The sequence below is a fragment of the Hirundo rustica genome, chromosome 12 (assembly GCF_015227805.2).
Source record: "Hirundo rustica isolate bHirRus1 chromosome 12, bHirRus1.pri.v3, whole genome shotgun sequence".
Taxonomy (NCBI): domain Eukaryota; kingdom Metazoa; phylum Chordata; class Aves; order Passeriformes; family Hirundinidae; genus Hirundo; species Hirundo rustica.
The window spans coordinates 11,904,262-11,927,057 of NC_053461.1; the positions used below are offsets into that span (position 1 = coordinate 11,904,262).

At 49.0% G+C, this 22,796-nt stretch overlaps 3 protein-coding genes across 4 annotated transcripts in view; 1 reads left to right on the plus strand and 2 right to left on the minus strand.

The window, feature by feature from the left end:
- Positions 1 to 21: 21 nt before the first annotated feature.
- On the minus strand, positions 22 to 17,705 carry P4HTM (prolyl 4-hydroxylase, transmembrane). The gene is made up of 9 exons (XM_040076543.2): positions 17,457 to 17,705; positions 17,305 to 17,386; positions 7,696 to 7,886; positions 6,583 to 6,679; positions 4,379 to 4,541; positions 2,575 to 2,760; positions 2,103 to 2,193; positions 1,595 to 1,718; positions 22 to 341 (listed from the first exon to the last, which is right to left on the minus strand). Exons 1-9 carry the CDS (start codon positions 17,703 to 17,705, stop codon positions 112 to 114), a joined length of 1,413 nt encoding a protein of 470 aa, XP_039932477.1. The 3' UTR covers positions 22 to 111.
- LOC120758316 (secreted frizzled-related protein 5-like) lies at positions 10,003 to 13,915 on the plus strand. Its single transcript, XM_058422257.1, has 4 exons — positions 10,003 to 10,346; positions 11,107 to 11,279; positions 12,208 to 12,294; positions 13,452 to 13,915. Exons 1-4 carry the CDS (start codon positions 10,027 to 10,029, stop codon positions 13,784 to 13,786), a joined length of 915 nt encoding a protein of 304 aa, XP_058278240.1. The 5' UTR covers positions 10,003 to 10,026; the 3' UTR covers positions 13,787 to 13,915.
- Positions 17,706 to 19,132: 1,427 nt separating the features above from the next.
- ARIH2 (ariadne RBR E3 ubiquitin protein ligase 2) overlaps positions 19,133 to 22,796 on the minus strand; it is a 35,275-nt gene continuing 31,611 nt past the window's right edge. For both annotated transcript variants that reach the window (XM_040076817.2, XM_040076816.1), the window contains exons 14-15: positions 22,058 to 22,141; positions 19,133 to 21,577 (exon numbers count right to left, since the gene is read on the minus strand). In XM_040076817.2, the coding sequence (XP_039932751.1) occupies positions 21,506 to 21,577; positions 22,058 to 22,141 (156 nt within the window). In that variant the 3' untranslated portion in view covers positions 19,133 to 21,505. The remainder of the gene's footprint in view (positions 21,578 to 22,057; positions 22,142 to 22,796) is intronic.

Consider the following 22,796-nt stretch of genomic DNA (forward strand, 5'->3'; position numbering starts at 1 on the left):
GAGCACGCGGAAAGAGACACCCGTGTCTCCACGCTTTATTGGCGCGCGACGCGGCCCCGCCCCCCCGCCCGCGCGGGAAAAGGTCACGCGCGCGCGGCAGCATTCCCGGCGCTACAGCTCCAGGTGCACCCCGCTGTAGGCCTTGTCCACTGTCCACTCGCCCCGGGCTCCGGCCCCGGCGCCTGCCTCGGACCCCGCAAAGCGCTCCATCTCCTGTTGGAACTGCTGCTGCCGCCGGCGGTTGGGGTCCACGTTGATCCAGTTGTTGGCGATCCACTTGGTGCCTTGGGTGACCAAGCAGCCTCCGTGCAGAGCGAAGTCGTCCAGCTCCCCCACCCAGCCTGCGGAGCAGAGCTCCGTTAGACGGTGACAAAGGAAGCAGGCGCAGCTGGGGCCACACAGCCAACGAACACCAATGCAATCTCTCCTGGCTGCACCACCTGCTTGGATTTGAGCTCAGGTACATCTCACAGGAGTTACTTTTCCTGGCACCCCTCCATCTTAGTGCCATCTCGCCCTAACACCTACAAGGAGTTCATCAAGACAGGCTCCCTGAGTGCAAAATACCCACTGCCTCCATCTCTCCACTCAGCACAAGTGGCTCTCACAGTCTAGATCACAGCATCTGTTTTTCTTGGTTCTTTTTGGAAAATGGAAGGCTGGCATAGAAGAGATGGGTACTGCCACTAGAAGGCCTGTGGACACCAGAGGCTTCTTGTAGCCATTTTAGAGATTGCATTTCAGCAGTTCTAAATGACCTTGCTTACAATGATCCTGTCGTTTTCCTGTGGCGGACTTGCATCAGCAGCCACTTTCCATTAAGGAACAAATTACTCATAAAAACACAACAGGGCTCTTCTCACAGGAGAGTGACAGTCTTGATATTACCACCCAACAGCCCAAACACTGGTCTTGTGACCTCCTCTGTGGATTTTCTAGAGATGGAAACATGGGCTGCTCACAGGGGACCTGAGCTGCTACATTCCTTTCTCCCACCACAGCTCAAAATCTGCCGTGGAGACCCTCTGGAGCCATACTCACCAGCAGCCTTAAAGATTCATGTCAATTCCCAGCCTTGTCAGGGAAAACCGCACTGCGCTCCGTGACAAAAACAGCCCTAAGGACACATCATGGGGCTCCGGCTGAGCTACAAAAGCAGGCATTGGCCCCAAGCGTGGCACGGGGTGGCCCATGTGTCCTCATGCTGCAGAGCTGATGGCTGCGCCTTTGTCTACCTCCCCTCCCCACCCCTTTGGGCAACACCACATCAGTGACACATTTTGAATTGCAGACCAAGTTCCAGCTTGCACAGCAGGATGGAAGGCAGCTGGTGATGAGTGCAGCCAAGGTCTTTGTTTGCTAGCTAGTCCTGTCCCCCAAAGACATCAGGAGCCACTGACCTACTGCCTGTAAACAAAGGCCTTTCAGAGTCAGGAAGCTCCTACTCAGCTGGTGGCAAAAGACTCTAAAATTCCCACTAGCAGGCAGCTACCACCCTTGTTTTGGCTGTTCTTTGAGCTCCCAGCTGCAGCAAGGCTGTCACCTTCTGCAGTCCCACCTCTCTCAAGAGCCCAGTTTTGAAGTGAGCCTGTACCTTCTCCATCTGACAGGTAGTTGTACCAGAAGACAGCAGTGCCTTGCTGAGGTTTTACTCGCAAATTGCCCTTGTCACAGTTTTTCCGAGTATCTCGCAGGTCAATGTCGTTCTGGATCAAAGACTGGAGAGAAACCATAGGGAAGATGTCACACACACTGGGTTGCTCCCACCCCTCACACTTGCCTGAGTGTCCCACAGGATGGCTTAAGGTTGATGCAGGGGCTTTTATAACCCACCCGGAGCAGCCAGTTTCAGGCCCCAGGAGGTTCAAAACCTGTTCCTGAGCAGCTGCTATTTCTTAACACATTGCCTGACACCTCACACCTCTGAGCAGGGAGAGCTGAGCTGTCAAAGTCCTGCCCCTCCTCCCCTGTCCTCAGAGGTAAAAGACTGTAGCATGGTTTCTGAAATGCTCTATCTACAAACACTACCGCACACCAACCTAAAGCACCAGACCCCTTCTGCAGCCACAATGAACAAAAACATTCAAAGAAGAACTCATTACCATCTCTTCGTACGTCCTGTTATCAGCGATAGGGAAGACTGTTTCACCTCCCCCCGTCACATTGTTCAGGTAGAACAGCACAGTCACATACCTGCAAGACAGAGGCTGTCAGGAGACACACCTGGAACACGAGGAGATGCACAGGGGCTGTTCATGCCCTGCCCCATCACCATAAATGCAGTGGCTCCTCCAAGATATCACATGGCACACGATTTACACCATCAGCTTTTCTTCAAGAGTAACACAAGGAGAACAAAGAAAACCCCTACCCAGAGTAATAAATGTGCTTGTAGGCTCTGCTGGGGATAGCCCACTCCTTCCACCTGCCTTGCACGGACCCTTGCCCATGTCCCCAGTGATGTCCTGAGCTGGTCTGTGAGCCCACAACCCAAGCACTGAGTCCCAGGCAAGATGAGGTGAGGCAAAATGCCTCTTCACACCCCTTGTCCAATATGTTCAGGGCAGAGCTTACCGGCAGGAGGTCTCAAAGGGAGCGCTTTCATTGGCAACAAGCTTTGTGTGGCTGCAGGCAGTCTCAGGGAACACAGGGCCACTGTCCATGTGGGCGTGGTAGTGCCCTCCTTGGTCATACCGCACAACCTGGAGGGGCTCGCTGTGCTCCACGATCTCAGGGGGCAAGCGAGTCAGGCGCATTACCCTGGGGAAGAGCAGCGTAGGTGAGTGGAAAGCCTCACCCTACTCAGCCACTCCTCCCAAGCAGTGAATAAACCCAGAGAAAGAGAACCCCCTTCCCCAGAAGACCGGAGAGACGGATGGGCTGCAGTGAGCATGCCAAGAGACAATCAGGTCCTTACACATCTGCTGGACCATCAGGATCAGCTCAGAAAGCTCTCATCAAGATTAATGAAAAAAACAAAACAAAACCCAAGGAAGCATCTCTAGCAGGACTGCTCTCAGGAAGACTTTGCTTGCTCAGCAAGATCCCTTCTGTGCATGTCCCTGGAGCCTTCATGTGCCATCTCATCACTCCTCTGGCCTCCTGCATACCACCTACAGACCTCAGGGACAGTTAGCAAAGCACAGGGCCCCTGCTGAGAGTGAACGAGAGACTAGCTCTAGGAATAGTCTTGTCACCTAACTCACCTTTCCCTGTTGCCTTTTCAGCAGCCTCCCCCAGGGCAGAGGGGCACTGGAAGTGATCAAGGAGACCGGAGCCCTCCTGCTCTGGGATTTTTCCACTGCTACATCTGAGATCATCCCCAAGGCAAGCAGGTACGTCTTGAGACCTGCCAAAGAACACTCAGAGCTCTGAGAATCCAGACTGGTGAAGCCCTTGGGGCAGGTGCAAGGAGAATGCGGCATCCGGGCAGGACGGTAAAGCCCCTGCAGGCACTGCCTGTCCCAGGGAGGACTAACAGCCTCCTTCAGTGCTGTGTCTTCACATCCTCCCGACAGAGGCCAACTGGAGAGCATACAAGCGGAATGCCGATGCCTGTGTGTGCTGGCTAGCTGGCACAGAGAAGGTGGCAGCCACAGTCTGCTCTAATCAAGGCAATATGTGACCTCATTTTCCCACTGGAATGCACTGAAGAAAAGGAGTGGCCAACAGCTGTTTTTCAGGCCTCGGGACAGATTTTACCCACCCGTGTTCTGGGTAAGGACCAGCACCACAAGAACAAGCGAGTCTCCAGCCAATTATCTGAAACTCACCACAACTAAACAATTTGGCCTTCATGCTGGGCTTCAGTTCTTCCCAGTACGAAATCTGAGATGAAGGGAAGGGTAAAAGGTTCTCCCATCTGCCATGAGCTGCCCCACAATATGTGTGCTTGGAGGATTAAACGAACTTGACTAATTTAAGGTGAAGTCGTGCTTTTTAAAAAGTCAGTTCTGAACAGCAAAGACAGATTTCAGTGAAATGCACGAGTAACTAAAGCAAATGACAGTAACTGCTGGCACTCAGACAACATTGGAAATGGGCAGTTTCTCCCAGTAAGCTCAGTTACTAATTAGAATGAATGATTTCATATACTGCCAAATCTTCCTGGTTTTACAGGGCAGTTCCCAAAAGTGAATGGAGATGCTGAAAGGCTTGATTTTTCTTTTTCCGTTTCCACAGGACAATACAAATTCTTGTTCTAATGAAAACCTCCTCTCTCCATTTTGTGTCTGTGTTCATTGCTTTTTATACTCCAAGGACTTTTCACACCCTTAGGAAGTGCGAATATTAGCAAATCTGCCACTGCCTCTCCCAGCACACAGGTGATGCTTGTGCCTACTCAAACCCCATCTCCCCTCAGCTGCCTGGCCCTTACCTTTGCCGAATGGATCTCATGACCTGGTGTGCCCCCTCGCCCTGGTACAGCCAGGTGTGCTGGCTGTTGCGCACCAAGTCACTCATCTTCACCTTCTGGCTTCCCATGTACTTGTGGAAATCACGGATATTCAACTGCTTGAACTCCTCCAAACTTAGCACACCTATGGGAACACAGGAAAAGACACCTGACTCTGGTGCAGGTTCTTGCATCCTGTACTCAGAGAAAACACCAGCTGAGGGGACTGCAGAAACTGCCTTCCTCACATAGACCCCAGTCAGCGTACACTGTGTCCACCACGGGCTGCACCCCTTCTACCCGTGATCATGGGCTCCAGCAATGCTCTTGCCTGCAGCAGAGGACACAGAGCAACCTGCCAAAGTGAACTGTGCAGGGTCACAACTGGGACAGGCAAAACACCATTTTAAACTTTAAAAAGCTCATGAAATGGCCAAATCAATACATCAAAAGAGAGAAACAGAAACTACAGTTCTGATATACACTAGAAAGTCTGTGCCATGCAGTGTCTTGAGGCTTATTACTTAGATATTTAAATCAACATGTTTAAGGACACAGTGGAACCCCAGACCACATTTTCTATATGACCTTGCAGGGTAATTAAGAAAAAGCCAAACCCAAAACAAGCAGTACATATGTTCTCCTGCATTTGTGTAATTGCAAAACATAAATGAGGAATACATGACAGTATGGTCTTGCGTAAATAGAAATAACAGAAAAGCAAGAGTATAAAGCAGTTTCTCCTAAAACAGGTATTTCTTGTTTGCACTCAAGTGGAATCAGCAAGGGGTGGACTTTTGCCTTTGTCAGCTTCAGGAAAATCCTCACATTTGTTGTTTTCTCTTTCTGGAGAAGGGAAGGCTTGCACAGGTCCCCAATACCAGCATGCAGTGCACTGCCCTGAGCTGCCCAGACACACCATGGCTGGGAGAGGAGCTCACTCAGGCAGCAAACCCAGTGCTGCTGGGTGCCAGCTCTGTTCCCTGGGCACCAGCACTTCCTGGCAGGAGGAAGGACCAGCCACAAAGGTCAGCCAGGGACAATTCCTCAGGTGCCACATCCTCAGGTCATGTCAAAATGATCCACTTTTATTATTCCTAGTGTCTCTCTGTCCCCACTTCCCCTGACTCCCCACAGTCTTTGATGACGCACTGCCACATCCAGGTTGTGACCTGGTCTCAGTGTCATGTACCAATCTAACAACAGAGGGAAGCAGCACTCTGGAAGCAGGGTCCTGCCAATAGCCCTTTAACAGGACCTTTCATTTGTTCATGTCCAGAATGGTGGAAAAGCCACTGAGGACTCAGTCAATAGCCCTGCCAACGATGCCACCAGCCTGGAGGAGAGTTGCACAGGGTGCCCTCCGGATATTTATGCATTCACACTGCTACTGCTTCAACTCCAAAGCAGCTCCTCCTGGGCAGCTCTCAATGCCAGGTCACTGGAAGAGAGTGTGTAGAGCCTGTGCATTCACTTAATTTGATTAGGAAATAGAGTGTTGCTTAATTGAGGCCACTCTAATTAGAGCAGCAGAGGTTAGAGTGTATGTCCGGACCAGCAGGAGCCCTTGGGAAACCGGGAGCAGAGGGGGGCAGAAGTGGCCTCATGGAATATAGAGAGGTTGCAGCAGCAGACAGAACAGCACCAAAGGCTGACAGACAAGATCACCTCCACCTCCACTTATTCCACTCCCCCCTCACAGTGACACGGGCCTCTTGGCCTGCTGCAAAAGTCTCCCTGAAAACAGGGAGGGGGCATGCAATGTGTCTGAACATCTGCACCCCAGGTAACAAGAGCTCTGTAGTCAGAATCTGAGTGGTCCCTCAGACCAGGGGAGCAGAAGCACAGCCCTAAGATTCTGTCAGTGCAGAGCATGAACCAAGGCAGGTCTGACAGGGGAAAGGGAGGGCAGAGTTGTGGTCTGATCCTGCTCCAGCAAAACCCAAGCCCAGGCAGTGGGACCAGCTATCTGCTAGAATGGTGATGCAGGGGCAGGGGTGCTGCAGTAAGAGGGTTACCCTGCATTTACTTCCCTGAGAAGGTGCCTAGGGCAGTCTATTTCCCTTCAAAAAACTAAGCTAGAGAAAAAGGCCTGGGCAAGGACACGACTCTCGCTCTCCCCCACATGGCTGTGCAAGGTGTCCCGAGTGCTGACGGTGAAGGGATTCCCATGGAGCTGCTCTTACCATTCCCATCGGGATCAGCTTTGACTGCTGTGTACATCTCCCGGATGTTTTCGGGGGTCATCCACCTGCCGTTCCCAAGTCGGGTATGGGTCAACACCTGAAATTCATAAATGGATCAAAAAAAACCCTACTGGTTTCTTGCACTCCTGAGACCCTACAGATTCCCTGCATGAGGCCTGGTGGGATCTCCTCCATAGCACATCACCCAGACAGGCATTGGCACATTTCTGCAGAAACATGATTGCAGTGAGAATCATCTGGCAGCCACACACAGAGTGTTGCTGATTTCCAGTTTAGGTCACGGCAAATGACTGCTGGGACTTGCTTAACCAGCCCTGGGGTGGAAAGAGCACAGCTTTCCCTTGAAGGGAAAGTAAAGCTATGATAATAAAAGTGAATGCTTTCACTTGTCCAAGGTAAGGGCTTGGAACAAAATTCTTCCCTTCAACATGTACAGGGAGATGCAGAAGCCTGAACAGCTCCCAGCAGGCTCTGACCTTAGAGAAAGGAGCCTTGCCCTGGGCTATCACTGGCCCAGATCCCCATACTCCACACCACTTGTGGCGCACAGGATGGTTCAGATTCCCAGTTTCACCTGAAATGGGAATCTGAGGAGGGACATGCTTCAACTGTCAGAACTAGTCCAGATGCACCCTGCCATACAGGGCAAGGGTGCTGAAGAGCTGTGGACAAGGGGCTTATTATCCCCCTCAGCTCATAAATAGGGGTGGTTTTGCTGGGGCTTGTGAATTCACACGCTAAGTTCCCCACAGGCTGCACAAAGCAGGGCCGACGTGACAAACTCACTTCCCAGGACACACAACAAGAGGGAACAACCCACAGAACAGGAACATTTTATCCAGCATATTCAAAACACACATGCCCTGCCAAGGACTGTTGCTGTCTCCCAGTAGCATGACAACTGCTGCACACTGCTCCAGAAACTTCCATTCTGAAGGCCAGCACAAAATTTGAGGCATAAAATTAAGCAAATTGTGATTGGTATATCCTGGGGTGTGGCCCTACCCAAGCACATGAGTAACCAAGAGAGCATCTGATGAGGGATGTGCCAGAGTCCCCAGCAAACCTTTCCCAGTCTGTCCCACACTCTACCTCTTTGAGTTGCAGCTGCCCATCCTGATTGTGATCCAGCAGATTGAAAATGTCCATTTGGCTGATTTCGATCATTTCCATGGCTTCCTCATAGTCCTCTGTTGGTAGGATCTGGCTCTTCTGTAGTCCCTTTAGCTTTGCCAGATGGACAATGAGCTTGCACTCCTCCTCTGTCAGGAAGTCAGGGATCTCTGCAGCGAAAGTGTGAAGCAGCAACAGAGACTGAGGAACTGTTACAATGGGATCCCATGCTGGTGGTAGGAGACTCAGGAAAAAAAAAAAATCAAAATAGGTAGGGGGGAAATTTAGGAACTGTCTAAGTTTGGGACATTCAAAAACAACCACCTTCTACTAGAAGGGCTCTCAGAGCGCATACACCACACACCTGAGCTGCTGGAGGGAGGTATTTTTATAGCAGCAGTTTCTAAATGTTTGGATCCTGGGGTCAAGCCCTTCAACTCTCTCACAGATACCACAATGGACAAAGGAGTGAACAAACACGTGCATATCACTGCACATTACCATTTCAAAGGTGCCATGTGGATCACAGTCTGGGAACTGCTGCTTTACCGGAAGGGAGGCCAGAAATCTTTACAGTGGGCAGTGGTGATGGCCAGGGTTTCAGACTTCCTTGCTCTCATGTGGAGAGGATAGCACTTTGCACAAAAGAAAATCCCTTTCAGGGGAAGCGTGGCAGAGTGCTCTACTGTGAAACTCAAACAAAAAGGAGAAAAATTCTAACTAATTCCCACTCATTCTCTTTATCCTCCACTAAAAATGGTCTTCAAATGCAATAATAAAGAGGAAAATACTGGACATGGAGGATGCTAGGCTCCATACCCATGTATCTCCAGCTTTCCCTTGCAGCACAAACCCAGCAGCAATCAGGCAACTCCACAATCCCAAAAATTTAAAGTGCAGAGAAATCCACCAATGACCATGAGGCTAGGAGACTTCTAGCTGCACGGTACACTGGGCACACACTTGGAAAGCACTGGCAAGGTCCCACTCCAGAGCACAGCTAAGACTGTGGCCCAGGAGGTTCTGAGGATCCTCCTGGCTGGTGTCTGTCACAGCTATGGTGACTGTGTTACCAGCTGCTGAGACTTTTGAAAAGGGAAAGAAAAACCACCAATGCAAGGCAGGTTAAGTGCTCCTAGACCCAAGGTCCTGCTCTCCAAATTGCAGCTCCCTAGAGCTCCTGCAGGTATGTGCCAAGGACACATTATAGATCAACTATAGCTGCAATCCTCAAATGGAGGAAAAAAATTAATTACTTTCATGACCTGAAATCAACCCTATCAGCTCAAGCTGTCAATAAGCAGTTGGCTTCCTGCTAAGCACAGACTGTAGAAAATGAGCTGTTCCTGGGAAGCCCCAGGAAGACAATGCAGCCAGCTGTATCCGTAAAACGCTCCAAGGAAACAAATTTCCGCCACAGGCAGCACAGAGTCCTTGTGCCAGAGGATGTTTCAGAGCTGGAGCTTCTACTGACCAGTTTGAACCTCATGGCACAGCATCAGGTCCAAATGAACCACGTGCACTCACAACCAACACCCCCGGTATTTCCAGTTCCCCAAACCGGGCTACAATAATGATGGCTTATGGAACCTTAATTATGTGCTGGAGGAAGGACAATTCCACTCTTCAGTGGGAGTAACAGGATTTCAGAACGGAGTAGGAATTCTGTTAACTGGAAAGCCTGTGGTCATGCAGGTTGCAAGGTGAGGGGGTTTCCAGCTGAGTGTTGCCAATCCCGTCTGCAAACAACTAAACAACTTGTCTCCACAGCTGCAAATTAGTTTCTCTCTGCCCCCAGCTCTCCTAAACGGTTAACGTGTGGCTGTGAGACTATCCTATCTCCCTGCCTGCCCAACAATAGATCCAGCTAAACAAATGCCTCCTAATTGACTTTAAGCAACACTTGATTGCTTTTACAAAAAACAAAAGGGAGGAAAACATTAGGGTTTATGAAATAATGACTAATCCTGGAGCAAGAGAAAGGGGATGGGTTGGAGCACTGGTGTCAAACAGAGATTCAATCTTGGCTGAAAGAGCTCCAAGACACATGGGCCAAGTCATTCATCCCTCCCCAACTGCCCTCATTTCCACACCTGCTGATCTAAGCCAAACCCCTGCTAAAATACAAACAATCGCAGCCGCTGGCAAATGAAAATTGGAGCATTGTCTTCCCCATGAGGGCTCTGAAAGGGCCGCACTTAATGAGGATGGATTGACAAAGAGGTGGCTGGTAGGCTATAAAAGGCATTCCACAGTCAGGAGCAGCTCATTCCGGGGTGTGCTGTCTGTTCACTTGCTCCAAGCACGGTCATGTCCGCTCGCCGGCACCCCTTGAGGTTGGCTGGCCCGTGGCTACTGGGTCTCCTGGCACGCCTGCTGCTCTGGGGCTCTCCAGGTGCCTGGGCGAGCTACCTGAGGAGATCCTCCAGCTGCATGCCCATCCCACACCGCATGGCCTTGTGCTATGATATCGGCTACTCCGAGATGAGGATTCCCAACCTGCTGGAGCATGAGACCATGACAGAAGTCATCCAGCAGTCTTCCAGCTGGCTGCCCTTGCTGGCCAGGGAGTGCCACCCAGATGCTAGGATTTTCCTCTGCTCCCTCTTTGCACCGATCTGCTTGGACAGGTAAGATGCTTTTATGAGTTATTTCAGCTGTAACAGTTAACTTCCTGCAGGAGCACAACTGTATGTGCCTCCTGTGAGAAAATGTGTTCGATGTGACCCGTGCAGTCCCCAAGAAGCAGTGCTGCTGCTCTCGGCAAGGGACAATTGGATTACGCAGCAGGGAACATCCCTCTGGAAGCGAAACACGAGCATTTCATATCATATCAGAGGAGCAGAAACATGTTCTCCCCTTGGGATTCTTCTGCTCTCTCACCCCAGGCACTGCTGCCACATGCCCTGGCCAGCCCCTCATACACTGCAGCAGCTGCAGACACACACCAGCTTTACCTCTCACCTCCTGTGCAGTCCCTCACCTCAGCTCCTGCCCCGAACGCATGGTTTCTCAGTTTCCCAACTGTTTCCCAGCAGTTCCAGCAGCAGAAATAAATCCCCAGTTTTGAGAATTCAAGTTCAGTTCTCAAAGTATACAGCTGTTATGGAAATTTGGTGTAATCTGGCACCTGTAAAGGTAAGCAGTCTTTGCATAGCTAGAGAAGATCCCTAAGGAGGTGAAGGGCTTCTAGCAGTTTGCCTCACCCCTCCTTGTCCTCAGAAATTCCTTACTTGCTTCCTGGACATGAATGTTCAAAAAAAGGTCAAAGATCCCAGAACTGCCTGCTAGCCCTTCAACACAGCCCTGTGCAGCAGCAGTGGTGCTAGGGCTTGACCCTCAGGCTCCTGCCAGGCACACAGAGGCGCTGAATACCCATCCCCTCCCCAGGCTCATCTATCCCTGCCGCAGCCTCTGCGAAGCCGTCAAGAGAAGCTGTGCGCCCGTCATGGCTTGTTACGGCTACCCCTGGCCCGAAATCCTGAACTGCAACAAGTTCCCTGCAGATCACGAACTGTGCATTGCAGCAGTCTCCATGGACGAAAATTCCTCAAGCAGGAGAAGTAAGAGGTTTTTTCTTCATATATTTTCCCATATATAACACTGAAAGCTCAAAAGGATGATCCTATGACTTGTTTCTATTCTGCATATTTCTGGTTTTAAGCTGTATTTAAAAAAAAAAAAAATTACAAATTCTAGTTTTGTTCTCTCTGGGAACTGTGTCTAGAAAATTAGCATAACATTGACTGTGGCTTGTTCCTCTCTCTGCTGTATTCATTAGCTCCCTGGGTGCCATCAGAACCCGCAGGGTTTGGGGCAGGGGGAAGGAAAGGCTGCAAAGCCTCTAAACCAGGCACAATGGGAGAGCTCATGGAGTGCAGACTCCCAGCAGAGAGATGTGCTTCCAGTGGAGCTATGGAGTTGCAGCCCAAATCTTTCAGCTGTGTATAGGGCTTAAAACATGCAAAAAGAAATGATTTGCAAGTCTTCTCTCTAAACATTAGAAAAACCATGAAGGGACATGAGACACTGCAGACATGAGCTACACTGGAAAAAAGTCTGTCTGGAGGACTCAATTAACACCCAGATACTGATGAACACTGGGGGAGATTCAAGAGCAGTTAAGGGGAGAACAGATATTTCAACATAATTTCAGCATCACTGGATGGAGTCTGGCCATACCATGGGTTTGGCTGCTTCATCCAAACTAGGAGATCTTCATTAACTATTTTCACTGCTGCTTTAACATGCAGCAACACACACAAACCTGAACAAAGCACGACAAACAGTGTCTGCCCCGGTCACAGGAAGGAGAATCAAATATTTCCCATGCATTTCTGCCTGTCTGAGGTAGCTCTCCAGGACCTGGGTAGCTCATGAAGAAGCATTACTAAGAAACAGCAGGCCACCACTTGCAGATCTCAAAAAGTCATTGTGCCTTTTCCAGTGAAGCTTGACAAGGGTGTTATAATCTAATTTCTGTTGCAGCAGTTCCCCGAGCCAGCTGCAAGGACTGTGAGCTTGAGGAGGCCAGCACTGCCAGGGAGATCCTGGAAAGCCTCTGTGCAAATGATTTTGGTGAGTACCTTCCTTTTCCTCTCAACTGCTGTCATTCCCTCCAGCAGCCAAGCAGTGGCATGGACAGAAGATAACTTTGCCATAACACACTGGCTTGGAGAAACTGTAGCTTTTATGGCAGATCCCAGGGATTGTCAGTTTCCACCTTACCTGTGAGGTAGCAGGAGGACCCAGCTCCTGACAGCACTGAAAGTGAAGACCTGATTTATATCTGTAGGCTCTGATTTGGTTTTGGTCTGTGACTGCTAAAAACAAGCAGTACACTGGTTTTCCCTTGCAGACAAACATTTTAATCAAAGTCTTTAAGAATCTTTAGTAAATTCCACACCAGCTATTTCAAACTCTAATAGTGTTGTTCTAGTATTGTGACTCTCCCTCTCCTAGCCCAAGCAAGTGGCAGCACTGGCTCTGCTCAATCAGACAGCAGGAAGTTTTCAAGGTACTGTCCTGAATTGTCCTGAGGCACACATATAGCAAAATAAAGATATTTTTCAATAAAAGGAAAAAGGTTACAAATCCTGAGCAGCAGTCAGCCATGCCACTTCCTGAAATCCCTGCTCCGAGAAAAGCCAAGTAATTTGCACAAGACCAGGACTTTGATGCATCTGCCTGCTTGTGCCCATGATTCATCCAGGGTTTCTACAGTGGTGCCGATACATCTTTGCCACTCTTAGGAGGGAAATGGATTGAGAAGGTCTTTTCTCCCACCTAACAAGAGGGAATGACTTCAAGTTGCAATGGAGAGGTTCAGATTGGGTAATAGGAAAAAATTCTTCACCAAAAGAGTTACCAAGCACTGGAACTGGCTGCCCAGAGAAGGGCTTGAGTCACCATCCCTGAAGGTATCTGAAAGGCATGTAGATGTGGCACTTGAGGACATGGTTTAGTGGTGAACTGGACAGGGCTGGGTCAGAGGCTGAACTTGATCTTTGAGGTATTTTCCAACCTAAATAATTCTGTGATTCTAAGAACAGTGTTCATTACTGGAAACTAACCTCAAATTAGAACTTCTATAAGCTCACTGCAATTGCAAAAGCTTGGAGATACCTCTCCGTGTTACAGGGACAGAAGAGAAGCCCTGGGCTGGCTCTGTGTCCAAGTAGGTGAGAGCTATGAAGAGTAACCAGAACTCACAGCTCTTTTTCCAACTCCTGCAGCAGTGAAAATCCGAATCCTGAGGAAGAACACCACCACCACCATCTCAGACTTCGACTTGGACCCCTCCAAGGTGGAGGTGCTGAAGCACGGCCCACTCCTCAGAACTGAAATCCCTGCCAGGCTCCAGCAGTGGCTGGATATAGATGCCACCTGCGCCCACAACATCATGCGAGGCACTCACTCAGGGGTCTTCGTTGTAAGTGGGGAAGTACAGAGTGACAAAGTAGTGGTGAACAAGGCTTATGCCTGGCAGAAGAGGAACAGGAACTTGCACCAGGCAGTGCGGAGGTGGAAACATCACCGCTGCCCCGAACAGGCGGGATGGAAGGTTTGAAAAATCTCAATTCCAGCAATAAGAAACCGCTTCCTTCCCTATGGCTAGAAAACTCCTTTCCCTGGCAGGTGGTGTTTTGGAGATGTACAGTTATATTTCTAGGTGATTTGAAGCAGTCATAGTGCACAGATAGGGCTTCACTACAGTTCTTTGTTTTACCAAGACAGAGCTTAAGGATGCAGGTTGAACATGTTCCTCTCACAAGGCTCTGTAGATCCAGGACTTACTATGTTCAGCTTTGCGTAGGATCCAACACCACGACAAAACTTAACTATGCAGGTGAGGACAAACTAGAAGAAACTTTTAATACCAGTTACTTCTAGTTCTCATTATCAGAGCTGGTATTTCAGATTCATTATTTAACCCTGAGACACTGATGCTGTGCAAGTGCCTGCTTGCTTTCTGTCCAGAGATTACATGAAAGCCTCCCCGACTGCCAAGTGATACCTTTTGTTTAATGGAACAAATACTTTACTCTTGAATAGTCTGAGGTAAATTAACCGGGAGAGGAACCTACCCTGGCTATGCCCAGCCCCTTAAAAATGACATGCTGAACTCTGCTCTTGTGTCAGGCTGTCCCTTCAGCTTCCTGCGCTGAGAGCTGATAACCATTCACACATGCAAAAGGAAACAGCCATTCTCAAGCAGGAAAGACACGGAGCAGATAGCTGAGGGCTTCTAAACACCAGGGAAAACTATTTTTCAACATCAGAAATTCAGTGTGGATCAGATGATTCTGGTAACTGGGGATATCACAAGAACCTTGAGAAAAACAGCATGAGTGAGACATCAGCTGTTCAAAGCTCTGCTTTGGTGTGAACAGCAGCTTTGCCCGGCACTGGGAGGTGAGTCCCTGCCCCAGCACAATAGGATATTACAGTTTTGATATGGGAACAGGGGAGAAAACTTCCACAGCTGCCTGGCCTTCCACCTCTACGTGAGGAAAACAGAAAATATGAGAAAACTCAAGTCTCACAAAGTTCTCTGCAGCTCACTCTCTCACTCAAGCAGGACTGTTACTCCCTGCAGGAGTACACACTGCTCCAGACCACAGAGCAGAAAACAACAAATCCCCAAAAGAGGAAACAAGTCGGATTTCTACCGCCTAACAAAGCACTGTCCATGGAAAGTTTTCTGTATTGGTTTAAGCCTGTGGCTGAAACAAACAAACAAACAAACAAACAAAACCAAAACCCAAAACCAAAACCAAGCGGAATAAACAGCCTTTGGGAGGAATGTTTTCTGCCTTGTTGGGGATGCCTGCAGCGCTGGCCATGCAGACAGCCGGTCTGCTGGAGACACATTGCCTCCCTGCGCTCACAAGGCGCACCGACAACCCACACTGCGGGCTCCCCCTCACACTGGTGTGGGCTGAAACGAACGTTCAGACACACACACTGCAATTCAGCTGCGGCCTGACATTTGTGCAGTGATTACTTCTCTTCCCTGAGGCTCAGAAGAAAAACACGGCCAAATTTCCTATTTTTATTCCTCCCCACTGCCTTGTCTTAAAAACTGCTGCCCAATCCACAAAATCTGCTGTCAGGTGGTCCTTGCAATGGGAGTATCTTCTGAGCAGACCACGTTTGGAAAACAGAATGCATAAAAGCTCTGAAGGTTGAAAAGGCTTTTTCTGATTTGTTTTCCATTAGTAGGGCTATTTGATTACTAGTGTTTCCCAACTGAAAACTGCACAGATGGTCTGATTTACAAGCTTTAGAAATTATGCCTTGTAGCAAGAGGGGGGGAAACACAGGGCAGGGATTTTTTCATAGCTCCATAAAATGTGCTTGGGTTCCATGCAGATGTGACTTACCCACAACTGAAAAACAAACCTAAGGTTCCCCTACGGTGCCCAGCCCATGCTCTGAAGCCCAGAGAATGCATTAAATCATTCATGAGTGTCTGCTGCCGTGGTCCCACTGCAGCCTGCTCTGCTGAAAGCAAAGATGACACACCAGGCACCGTTTCCTTAAATTTGGTCTTGTATGCTGCAGCATTTTGTGTTAAATCCCCAGAAACTCAAGAGTCTTTGCTAAGGGCTTCTGTATTCACCAAATACAACCAAGTTAAATACACACTTGCATTAATTTAAGCAACAGAGATGCAATGATTTAGGTTTTTTTTAAAAACCAGTTGAATTAGATTGATACTCCTTGCATAGATAGAGAAGTCTCTGGAAGTCTTTTAAAGTCAGAGCTGGCTCCTGGCAGGTTCATCCGAGAGATAAGAATTGTCTTGCAACTTGCAGTTTCTAAATAAGGGACTCCTTATCAGAGGACAAAGGAGAACAGACTTATGGCATCTCAAATGGTGAATGTCTGTCACTGTCTGTGATGGCATCCTCAGGGAGCTAAGCTTCCCTCAAAACCAAGGGATGTGCTGGAGCAAGAAGCTAAAAATTGCAGGATTACTACTGCCGGGATAAATCTGACTTTTATCATACTCAGCACCTTCTGTGTGGGCCAGGACCAACTGTTTCACTTTAGTGGTACTAGAAAGGCAGGGAAAGAGGAAACAAGAGTTTTCCTGAAAACCAGAGCAACTGCCTCAGACCATGGTTCTGGTAACGACATCAGTTTTGTGATGCTGTGGAATGGTTATCAGCTCCAGGTTGGTGTGTCTGCTTAGTGAATGCCAGACAGAAATCCACTACGAAATTCATGGTGGGGTTTTCAGAGTATATGATCTATTTGGAATCAGAAAAAAAATCCCTCAATTTATATTACTGAGAAAGCATCTGAAAGATTCTTTATGCTGTCTTTTCAGAAACAACAGGTTTCTTTTGACTTTGCCATAGTAGGAATTTTGTAATGATTGATTACCCCTCCTCAAATTACTTAGCATAATGTCAGTGGCTTTCCAGAACACAGACTTCAATTAGTGAGACTTGACCAGTGACAGCAAAACATCACAGAAAGGTAAAGAAGATTAAAAAATATGTGAAAGGCAGATGTTGTGTGGTAGTGTATCAGAGAAGCCAAAAATAAATATAAATCTAGAACGGGACACAAAATGGTGGAAGACTTTAAATCTATCAATTCTCCCGTTACTCATTTCCAGTGCTGAAGCATCAATACTAAATTGCTTTTTCATAATTTATTAACAAAACCTGGGGTATCTCTTGTCCTTTCCTTATACTCAGCAGCGTCTTCAAGGTTCTTGCTAGCGATCTGCCATCTATCCTAGTATTTTACAGAGAACCTGAAAAACCTGGAAAGGTCAACCTTCCAAATTCTTCAAAGTGGGCCACTCAGAATACGTTACCTCCGCGAATTTTGCATCAACATACCTTAAACGATACCGCACTCTTTTTAACGCAGCCCCAAGGAACAGCAGCACAGGGAGGTGATGCCAACACGCGGGAAGTCATTTTCCCCCGAGTAGGTGTAAGACAGCGGCGGGTGTCAGACAGACACGCACGCACACACCCCGCTCCGCCGTCAGGGCGGAAACACCCCCCGCTACCGGCGTGCCCGGGCCCGGCAGCAGCTGCCCCCGGCGGGGCCGGTACTCACCGAACAGGAGCGGCTTGAGGCTGAGGGTGCGCACAGCGTGGGCCTTGCCGGGCACCAGCTCCACCCGCTGCGTGTGGCCCACCTGCGGGGAGAGCAGCGGTCAGCGGTCAGCGGCCAGCGGCCCCGGCCCCGGCCCCCGGTCGCGGCCTTGCCTTGATGCCCTCGAGGCGCGGGAGGGCGCGGGCGGGCGGCGGCGGCGGCGGCGGGGGGGCGGCGGGCGGCCCGCCGGGCTCGCCGGCGCTGAGGTGCACGAAGAGCAGCAGCCCCAGGACGTTGAGGACGTAGAGGTGCGCGAAGATCATGAGGACGAGGAAGTAGGGGCGGGAGCAGACGGGCCGCGGGCGGCCCCCCGGCGGGCCGGGCAGCGGGGGCCCCTCGGCCCGCGCCTCCGCCGCCGCCATCGCCCCGGCCCGCCCGGCCCCGCGTCACCACGGCAACGGCCCGGCGGGCGCTGCGTCACCGCGGGGCGGGGACAGCGGCCGCGGGCGGGGACGGCGACACAACCCCCCCGCCCCTCCCCGTCCCACTGCCAAGAAGAGCCAGGACACCGCCCAAGTTAGAAAGTCACAATTTATTTCAAATAAACCACGGGCACACCTCTGGCAACCGTCTCCCGGGCGGTTTCCGCCGCCCCTGCCCCTCTCTGGTGCCTGCGAAGAAAAGCGAGGGGTGGGAGCGGTCCTGGGTCCTCCCACACACCTCAACGGCTGTCCCACAACCCCAACCAGACCGGGGCCGAGAAAGGAATTCCCAGAACAAGTGCCTCATTTAAAAATAAAGTTCTATTTTTCACCCGCTTAAAAAGTCTAAAATTTAGAGTGCAAGACTATAGTACAGAAACCTCCTGCTGCCCCGTCTGCGGGCGGGCACAGAGACTTCGCTGCGCAGGGCAGCAGTCATGCAGTTTATGGTGTCAGTAGAAAACGTTTTGTTAATCTGGGAAGCCTGAGGACGAATAGAGATGAGGCAGCCAATGCACTAACACAAGCGAAGCCCAAATAAAAGAGTACCAGATGCAAGGATGGAGAGATGTCGGGCTGGCACAGGAGCTGGAAACAAGTGCAAAAAAAGAGAAAAAGAGAGCAAGCATTCCACGCCTGTAGCAGTAACGCATCAAAGGGAAACTTGTACCTCAGAATTAACGGCTCCTGAGCCACTTCTTATTACCTACACCCATGTAGCCTTTGTAACTCAAAGAAGGACATGTATTTATTAGAGGGGGGGAAAAAATGGCCTTTTCTTTTGGTGTTGAGAACCCCCATTTCCTTCCTGTCACCTGCGTCCTGAGCAGTGTCATTCACCTTACACACAGAACCAGCAGCCCCTGCGCCCTGCACATTTTGTCTTGAAGTCCATGACTTTTTGTACAACACCAATACAGAAGTGGTCCTGCCTGGGCTGCAAAAGCAAGTCCTGCTGTTTTTCCAGAGTATGGCAATAGGATCTGTGGGTGCAACCCAGGACTTTCATCACTTTTAGAAAGGATGTTTTGTTTAAAAATAAATGTAACTGTTGACAAAGCTCTAGTTTCAGAAAATTTGAAAGAATTAGTGGGTGCACTGTGCAATCCCCAGCCAAGCATCTCAGCAGCTTGTTCAGTAAGCCTGGCCATAACTATATGGTCTGGCTTGTCTACAAACAAGGATTCATAGCAAAATATTTTGTGGGGGCAAAGAAGAGGGAGGGAGGGAAGGAAGGAGGGAAGGAGAGAGACAAAACGTCATTCTCATTTAGCTTAAAGCTGGACAATTATGTAACAGAAGTGAAAATTCTTTGGGATTAGGAAACTCCATATACCTGTTTGGCAAACAGATTGGTGTTAAGATAGTTGTGTTTAGACAAGAACACCAGTTTTTATCCTAATCAGTACTTTGCACTTTACATTTTTAAAGAATAGTTTAAACATTGGTTCTATTCGCTGCAAACTGCTGGATCTCAGCAAACCTTACCCCCTCCACTATCCCTTCCCGGGGAAGCAGCATGCCGAGACAGTCATTTGGGAAGGGGAGAGGAAGAGAGACTAGGATATATCATGGGGAGGGCACAGAGAGGCTGCTGCTGGGTGCAGAGTAAGGAATGAAGTCAAGAGACAGTGGCTGGAGCAAGGTCAAATCTATCTCTATAGCTCCAGCCTCAAGGGGAGCCACAACAAGACAGAGCAGGAACATAAGGAGCCGTGGCTATGGAGATCTCCTGCACAGCAAGCAGCGCTGCTCCCAGAAACCACAGAGCCCTTCCCTGCCCTGCTCCCTGACTCCAGCCATCTCTCCACAAGCCTGCCCTACCCTCAGCTGCTTTTGCTGTAACACTCCACAGCCAGCAGCTCCTCGCAGTGCATTCCCTTGTTCCCTGAGGATAGATCCCACACCAGGGAAGGGAGGGAGGAAGGAAAAGGCCTCTCAGTTTGAAATTTTCTGCTGTGTACAACAAGCATGGCCACAGGATTAGCTCCTATGACAGCTCCTCCTTGTTTAAACTAATGCATCAGTCTTGATAACATCTACGAGCCCAATTACACCTGCTGCAAATACCTGGGTCACATGTCTCAGGTACATGAAAGAGGCTCCAACAGCAGAGTTAGCTTATTCTGACATGCAGGAATTTAGCACTTTCCCCCCCTCCAGTTTAATCTTTATCAAGTGACATTGCATAAGAACAATACAGGGATGCATCAAAGGCAACACTTCCAAATACAGGATAGAGGAGAATCCCATGAGTTCCCCACAGATCAGACTCCAGCTGCAGTTTACCGGCTGCAAACAACAAGCTCCTGGTGCAAATGACACAGGTATCTGTGAAATCCTAATTGTGGCCTGCTTCCTGTAGCAAGCAGGCAAGAGTCAGCATTTAAGTAACCTTTTTCATGTTAACCCCTACTAAGATGAACTAGGTTTTCATATTTTTATTTTAGTGTATATTTTACATTAGAAAAGAGAATGTTAATAAAAAAGCTCAACATGCTCCTAACAATCAATGTTCTGATAAGTTCCCACCAGCATCAGTACTAATATACAAATAAATTAATTTTGCTAGTTAATTTTCTGCCTGGCTTGGTGCAGGCTCTGCACAAGCAGTGCACCTGTATTCAAGTGCCCAACCACATTGCCAACATGTGCCAGGGAGTGTGTGGTACATCATCTTTCCTCCTCATAATGTAGTGGTGTTTAGTCTCACTTTGATGAATGAGATCAATTCTTCTCAGCCATGCTACCCAGCAGGCACAAATAATCTTTATCAGGCTGCATGGCACTGTTATTAACATAGATTCTTTCACTCTGCAAAAGCCCCAAGCCTTGATTAACAACTGTATGCTACTACTCCCTCATCACTCACTTTGGCAATACAACATCCTCCCCACAAAAACAAGTAAAGCAAAAATCTACATGGAAGACCTAAAATTCATCAAATGCAGAATCTGATTTCTCTCAGTTTCTCTCAAACTCAAGGCATATCCCCCAATGTTAAGCCGGTCTGTCCCCTGCAATTCCTCTGTCTGCTTTCATTTGTGTAGCTGGATTTTGCACAGCTGACTTACAAGAAAAAGAGATGTCACGTGTGATCATACTGAATCACGGCCACTGCCGGTCCTGTCAGGCCAGACACAGCAGCAGCCACCCTTAACACCAGCCACTCTCCTCATGCAATGCCAATGCTGCAACGCCCTGGTTAAAGGAGCATTGGAAAATCTAGCTGAGATATTTTTTAACCTCCTTCAGTGAGTAGGAGGCTTTTTGGGTCAGAGGAAGGGAGAGGGAGAGGGGAAAAGCCCATTAAATTTACAAGCAGATTAAGGAAAAACACTCCACTGCCAATTTATTTTTAAAAAGGGTTTTGTGTTATTCTAAGGTTTGTCTGTATAATTGTACAACCGTTGAAAATTACATAAACTGTAATGATCTAACACTATTAACAGCCATTCAGAAAAAAACTCCCTCCCCTTCTGAAACCATCAAGGGCAGGAGGGAAATGGCCCAGGAAATACGCCAATCTGAGCTCTGGCCTCTAGCCTGGCAGAAACAGAAACAGAAAGATAAGAGAACAAACTGGACTAAGAGGTGGTGTTTGCATGTGTCTGACTTGCAAGGGGAGGGGTGGCTTTGTCCTTGGCCGTGTTCTCCCAGAGGCAGTGCCTGCTTATCCCAGTGAAGCTGCCATCACTTCACTCGCTGCTCTCACCCCTGCACTGTCACTTCCTCCTCTCTTATGTGTCATGGAAGTCTTTCAGCAGGGTCCTCCGTCTCTGCTCTGCTATGTGCATCTGGTTCTCTAAGTCCTGGTAAAAGAGAAGGTACAAACTGTTAGCATAAAACCCCTGGAGAAAACTTCATTTTCCTTAAGGGGATGCTGAACTCCAGCTTGAGAAGCACCAACCATCACACACTTCATGCACACTCTGGATTACAAGATCCCAGATCCTCCTCCTTTTTATGTGGGCTCTCCTCTGCAGTTTGTGTAGCCAGCACCTGCTCTGTCTAAAATGCTACACACTTAAGAAACCTGCTTTTCCCCAGAAGGCTGCATGCAGTTTCCTCCAGAGCTCTGTGGGACTTGTTTCATTTTGCAGGAATCCTTGCAGCCCTCCCTCCTCTCCCACAAGGCAGTGAACACTCTGCTTCTACATCATCTGCTGGCTAAAGGTGGTTTCTGGATCTAGTTTCTCAGAACCTTCACTTGACAGCCTTTTGCTCCTGCAGAAGTGTTAAGCCCAACAAACAAAATCTGGCCAACAGGCTCAAGCAAGCAGAACACTCACCCCTCTGTCATAGCTGTCTGCTCGCTCCACCTTCCATGAGAGATTTTCAATTTCAGCTTCCAGCTGGGCCTGCTGGTATTCAAACTGCAAAGAACAAAATAAAGAGACATCATCAAAACACTAGTTTAGTGGAGCAGTTTCACTACACTTGAGGAGCAGACAAATGTGTTCTGCTGACAGCAGTGCTGGCAAGAGCAGGTTTGTGTCTCCTCCTTATCCACCTTCACCTAGACGGGATCACCCCTTCTGGGTATTTCTGGTGTAAGCACTCCCCAGCCTGCATCACTCTAAATTAACCCAGTCAGCCTAAAAACACTGCATGTGACAAGTTATCTCCCAATTCAGCTTATTTTGCCATAAACAGGTCACAAAATGCTCTCATAAGTAGCTCTGCAGGCAGAGTGGAGGGATTGTTAACCACTGCTGGGAGCAGCAACTTGTTCCACTGGCACAGTCAGATCCAGAAGAGAATATCTATCCACAGCCTTAGAGAACACATGATGCCATGAAGAAGATTCAGTAATAGGTTTTACAGGACATCTGAGTCAAAGAAAAAACTCTTCACTGAATTCAAGGTTATTTGTGTACTTTCTCAGCCCATGAGATGCACCAAGCCAGCAAGGAACTTACAGCAGAAATAAAAAGCAAAGCTACACTCTGATCCAAAGAAAAGCTCTCCTCCAGCAGCTCTTCACAGGAAATACGGCCCATAGCACTGTAATAAATCTTACCAAGAAAT

Coding starts and splice junctions, on each gene's coding strand:
- LOC120758316 (XM_058422257.1), top strand. CDS start 10,027: ATGTCCGCTCGCCGGCACCCCTTGAGGTTGGCTGGCCCGTGGCTACTG. Junction 10,347..11,106: donor GCACCGATCTGCTTGGACAG/GTAAGATGCTTT, acceptor TCCCCTCCCCAG/GCTCATCTATCCCTGCCGCA. Junction 11,280..12,207: donor AAATTCCTCAAGCAGGAGAA/GTAAGAGGTTTT, acceptor CTGTTGCAGCAG/TTCCCCGAGCCAGCTGCAAG.
- P4HTM (XM_040076543.2), bottom strand. CDS start 17,705: ATGGCGGCGGCGGAGGCGCGGGCCGAGGGGCCCCCGCTGCCCGGCCCG. Junction 17,387..17,456: donor CGCGCCTCGAGGGCATCAAG/GCAAGGCCGCGA, acceptor CTCTCCCCGCAG/GTGGGCCACACGCAGCGGGT. Junction 6,680..7,695: donor GGCAGCTGCAACTCAAAGAG/GTAGAGTGTGGG, acceptor TATGAATTTCAG/GTGTTGACCCATACCCGACT.